This window comes from Pteropus alecto, unplaced genomic scaffold (genome assembly GCF_000325575.1).
Source record: "Pteropus alecto unplaced genomic scaffold, ASM32557v1 scaffold67, whole genome shotgun sequence".
NCBI lineage: Eukaryota > Metazoa > Chordata > Mammalia > Chiroptera > Pteropodidae > Pteropus > Pteropus alecto.
The window spans coordinates 9,073,560-9,078,352 of NW_006441061.1; the positions used below are offsets into that span (position 1 = coordinate 9,073,560).

Below are 4,793 nucleotides of genomic sequence, written 5' to 3' on the forward strand. Positions count from 1 at the left end.
CAAAAGTGTAGGCACCTTGAGTTTGAACTGACTTTATTATTCTGTAAATGTGAATTTTACAAAGCGCTTTACAACGAACTGATCACACCCTTTTGTCTCTTTGCAACGAATTTCCACCTTACGAAGCAGCGGCTCTAAGTGCCAGGAGCCCTGTTTCCTGGTTGCTGGAAACGCTCCTGCGGGTCGAGTTACTGCTACAGCGTCAGCCGCAGCTAAGAAGCGACAGTCTGGACTCTGCCGAGTAGCAGCACAGAGTGAGGACGCCGGAAGGACAAAGGTTTCCTCCTTCTCCGAAACACAAAACAAAACAAAACAAAAGCTTCTGCGGCTGAAATCGAACTCAGTGGTGTGAGACCAACCTTTATACAGCACAGGAACAGCTTCTTTACTTTATTTGAGTTTTAACAGTCGTGAGTTACAGTACTACCTAACCCCTCACCCGACTCCACAACCGTCTCCTCCGAAAAGTCTCGAGTCTCCAAACATTCCGTCCAGAGGACAAATGGTCTATTTGTGCCCAGTGCCATCCAAATGTTCAAGTCAAAAATATTTATACGTTTTATACGTAGTTCTTTTTTTGTTTGTTTTTTTTTTGTCTGCTAAAAATAGTATTGCAAGTTTTGGCTTCTGTTGACAGAAAAATTACAATCATGTGCAAAATGCTAACAACGAAGCAACTGATCAGAATTCGAGCAGGTTGTCCAATCCGAATGCTTTAGATTCTGCATAATTTTCCTTTTCGCTTTTTTTCTCCCCAAAGAAACACAACAAGCAAACAAACAAAAACCCCAAACCTTTGCCACGTGAGAAACATCTTGTACCAAGCCCTAACGGTCCCGCGTCTCCGGCGGGCGACACGACAATGGATTTAGGCAGCAGCAACATTCTGAAACAGTAGTTAAAGCTCAAGACAGCTACGAACTCTGGGTTCTGCGGGCGGGGTTTACTGCCGGGCAGAGGCGAGCAGGCTTCTCGGAGCTCTGAGCTGGTTAATGGGCAACTGGCCTTTTTCTATTGCGGCAAGATATTTCCGTAAAAATAACCTGTCTGGGGGCAATCTGAGCAGTAAACGTTGGGGGTGGCACTGGGCCGGGGGCTAGGACGTTCCTGCTGGCGAGGGCCGGGCGCACCGGAGTCCCTGCAGAGCACAGGCCGCCCCTCCGTCGGCCCCCCAACCCCCGCTCGCAATGAGTGTTCCCGGAGCCCCTGCCTGCGGCCGCCCAGCATCCGGGAGGCCGGAAGGGGCTGCGGGCTGCACGCCCGCCCCGCAGTCTCTGCCCCTCGCCGCTCGTCCACAGCTGCGTCCCCCTTCGGGGGGCAAGGCGAGACGACCGAGTCCACTGCAAAGTGAGGCGACCACAGAGAACTCTGGGCGAGGCCAGACACAGTGCAGGAAACAGGACAGGATTCAAGTGCCGAGGCCCGCCGGCCGGCCGGGTGGCGGGCCCCACCCGAGCTCACAGTATGTCACCTCTCTGGCCCCTTCCGAGGACCGTTTGCCCTCCGTCCCAGCCGCCTCCTGCAGCACCTCCCACGCCACAGGGAGGGCAGAGCGTGGGGGCGGCGGCTGGATCGGGGCCGGCGCCACGTCAGCCCCACGCGGTCCAGTCCCTCCTCTCCTCCTTGAAAAGGCTGCTACGACTTAGCTCTAATAGTCTCTATGGAGTATATGTGTATTGCTAACGGTCAAGCTTAGGAATAAAGGTGCAGACATCTCATAAATACTGAGTGGCTCGTCTCTCCTTCTACGGGGTCTGGGTGTCGGGATCGTGCTGGCGGGGCGGGAATTAGTCGTCTTGTAAACAGAGGAGGGGGAGGGTCCGCTTTTCTTAATTGGTTTTCCTTGGGAAAAATGATCAAAAGATGCTAAGGCACTCTGGAAGGTCCCTCCGAGCCCAGGGCGCCGCCCGCCTGCCCACCCGCCCCAGGGGCCGGGCATCCAGGACGCGGAGAGACGCCCCGGCAGATACAATCGTCAGCCATGCCCGCCTGCAAACACTCCGGACCCACGTCCACCGCGGGACACATTAGTGCAAAACGCTCGGCCCGGCCCGCCGTGAGCACAGGGCGAGCTCAGGACCATTCACATGTAACGGTTCAAGTCTCACTCACAGCTCGCTTTCCCCATCCAGCAACGACACAGACAGCCATCGGGAACCATCGGGCAGAGGTCACGGGACGTTGTGCTGGCCTGAGCCGCGGTCAGGCCTCTGTGCGGCCACCGCCGCCTCCGCCGGGCCAGCGGCACCCCGCTCTGTCCCAGACCCTGGTAGAGGGCCATGCCCACTTTGGAGGGGACGAGAGAGAGAGAGACAGAGAGACAGAGAGACAGAGAGACAGAGAGACAGAGAGACAGAGAGAAAGAGAGAGAGAGCATGCCAGTTAGTTGGCTTGTTTGTTCAGGCCTGACAAACGCTTAGGTACTCATTCCCTCAACGGGTTAACTCAGCATCCCCACTGCGAGTCCTAGCTGAGACAGGACAGGAAGGAGGCACGTGGGCAGAGAGGACCTGCCATGTGCCAAGCATTTTGTCCTATGTTTTCATGTTATCTCATTCAATCTCCACATCTTCCAGTCCTATTACCTGTCCTTCTGTCAACAGCCAGGACAGGTGGGCCCGTCTCCGGAAGGTCCCCAGAAATGGTCAAATTAAAGTGCAAATTTGGGTGGGGGGAGCAGATAAAGGGACACTCTAGAGGGGAGATGAGCAGGGGTCAGCCTCACCTGCCAACACCGCCACTGCCCTGTGGCCATCCGGGGGCGCTAGGGGAGTGGCCTCCTCCGGATGCTGGAGGGACTTGGTCCCGGTCCCTAGTGAGCGGTGGGCCCCGGGCCTGCGACAGGGGAGGGAGGACAGGGAGAGATCCGCCTTGGACCAGGGGGTCCGTCTGAAGCCCCCACGGGAGCTGTGGCCCTTGGTGCCCAGGACCATGGTGCCCGGCCCGCGTGCAGGCGTGGGCGGTCCAGGGGCTGAGAGGGGCTCCCCAGGCCCGCCGGCACCTGCCCACCCACAGCCCCCTTTCCAGCTGTCAGATCTGTCTGCAGGGCGGGCACACGTCTGGCCCAGCTGGAGGGGGCCCAGGAGGCTGTGTGCAGGCGGGGACGCGGCCCCAGCCTGTCCCACAGGAAGGGCGGCGGGTGGCAGGAAAGAGGAACCCAGTGGGAAGGAGCCTAACTGCTCCCCCAGTCTGTGCCTCGCTGGACCCCACAAAGGCCCTGCAGCTGGGGAGGCTCAGCTCTGTGGGTCCTGGGCGGGGCTGAACCCCACCTGTCCAGCCTGTGGGCACATAACAGGCAGAGCGCTGGGGACAGAGGCACCACGCAAGAGATCCCCTCAGGTCTGGGAGAGGAGGGGTGTCCCAGCCACGCCTGGGGGCTTCCTGTGACGTGGGAGGGCCACAGCCCCTGGACGAGAACACAGCCATTGGGCGAGAGGCTCTACGAGCACTTTGGGCAGCCTGTGGCCGCCCCCACCCCAAAACCAGCAATAAAACTCGAGGGAACATTCCAGCCTCAGACCCACTCACAGCTGGGATGGGCTTCCCTGACTGCGCCTCCGTTACGCTCCAGGGCCTTGCACCTGCTGCCCCTGGGCACCCCGCACACTGCCCAGCTCAGGCTTGTGCCCACTGCCCGCCTGCGGCTCAGAGCACACGTGGGGAGCCCCCACTCCAGCCCGGCCCGGACCCTGCCCTCCACCAAGCAGCCCCTCCGACCTCCGCTGGCCCAGCAGCCTCCACCTGGTCACACATGCTAGCCACACCTCCTGGGGCCTCGGCTCCCAATGGGAGGTCAGAGGAACCTGGCCCAGGGTTGGGGGACCTGGCCCGGGGTGGGGGGACATGGTATACAGAAGGCCTGACCCCAAGTCACAACGGGGACGCCAACCCTAATTTTTTGCTCTTCTGGGTCTGAAAGTCTCCAAACCAGGTGTGACCTAGACCTGAATTGGGATGAGAACAAATGAACAAACACACACAATCCCGACGAGGCTGAGGCACACGGGGTGGCGGCCGCACCCCGCTGGACTGCGGGCGGCCCGGCGGGAGGCTGGCCGGGCCCCGGTGACCGAGGGGCCCTGGAGCTGCCAGGCAGGGGAACGGATGAGCCAGCAACCCTGTCTCCTCCCACAGCGACAGCGAGGCCCCTCACTGTGCCCCGCACACACGCAAATGCACACGCTCACACACTCGCACACGCCCGACTCTCAGGAAGGGAAAACAAGGAGTTTGGCCCCTGGGGGCCCAGCCCCGGCCGTGGCCCCTGACGGGCAGGTGGGACCCTCACAGGGAAGGACAGGAGTCGCCCACGCCACAGGCCCCTGGCCTCGTCCCAGCAGAGGGAGCAGGAAGGGCAGGAGGCTGGGGCGGGGCTGGGCTCCAGGGGGGCCTGGCGGCCTCTCGCCCCCCCCCAAGAGCGGGGAGGGGGAGCTACGACTTGGAGACTGACCTCGAGTTATCGGGAGGGACCCCGGGCCCTTCCTCGCAGCCAGGCCTCCAGCGGCCTAGTTGTTTACAGTGTCACGAATGCTTTGTTTCCTTCATAAACTTTAAGTACAAGCAGAATAAAAATCACATTTTTTTCAGGCAACAGCAGTTCAGTAGGTAAGTGGCTTGATCACATTTGTTTGTATTAGTAACGCATGCAAGCAGCTAGTACCGGTCCCCGGCGGTCCCCGGCGGTCCCCGGCGGCCCCCGGCGGCCGTCTACAAGGTCCCCGCGTAGGCGCCCTCCTGCCTCCTGGCGGCCGGCGTCTGGGGCCGGCTGGAGCTGGCGCTGCTCTGCTCAAAGG

The 4,793-nt window shown here is 60.4% G+C and overlaps 1 protein-coding gene and 1 long non-coding RNA gene across 2 annotated transcripts in view; both read right to left on the bottom strand.

The window, feature by feature from the left end:
* Positions 1-16: 16 nt before the first annotated feature.
* On the bottom strand, positions 17-2,368 carry LOC112484793. Its single transcript, XR_003048231.1, has 2 exons — positions 2,113-2,368; positions 17-1,842 (listed from the first exon to the last, which is right to left on the bottom strand). It is a non-coding gene; the product is annotated as an uncharacterized LOC112484793 (long non-coding RNA).
* Positions 2,369-2,552: 184 nt separating this feature from the next.
* Positions 2,553-4,793, bottom strand: part of NACC2 (NACC family member 2) — a 53,558-nt gene continuing 51,317 nt past the window's right edge. Inside the window, exons 7-10 of the mRNA XM_025051254.1 lie at positions 4,661-4,782; positions 4,021-4,085; positions 2,726-2,835; positions 2,553-2,593 (exon numbers count right to left, since the gene is read on the bottom strand). Of these exons, the coding sequence (XP_024907022.1) occupies positions 2,553-2,593; positions 2,726-2,835; positions 4,021-4,085; positions 4,661-4,782 (338 nt within the window). The remainder of the gene's footprint in view (positions 2,594-2,725; positions 2,836-4,020; positions 4,086-4,660; positions 4,783-4,793) is intronic.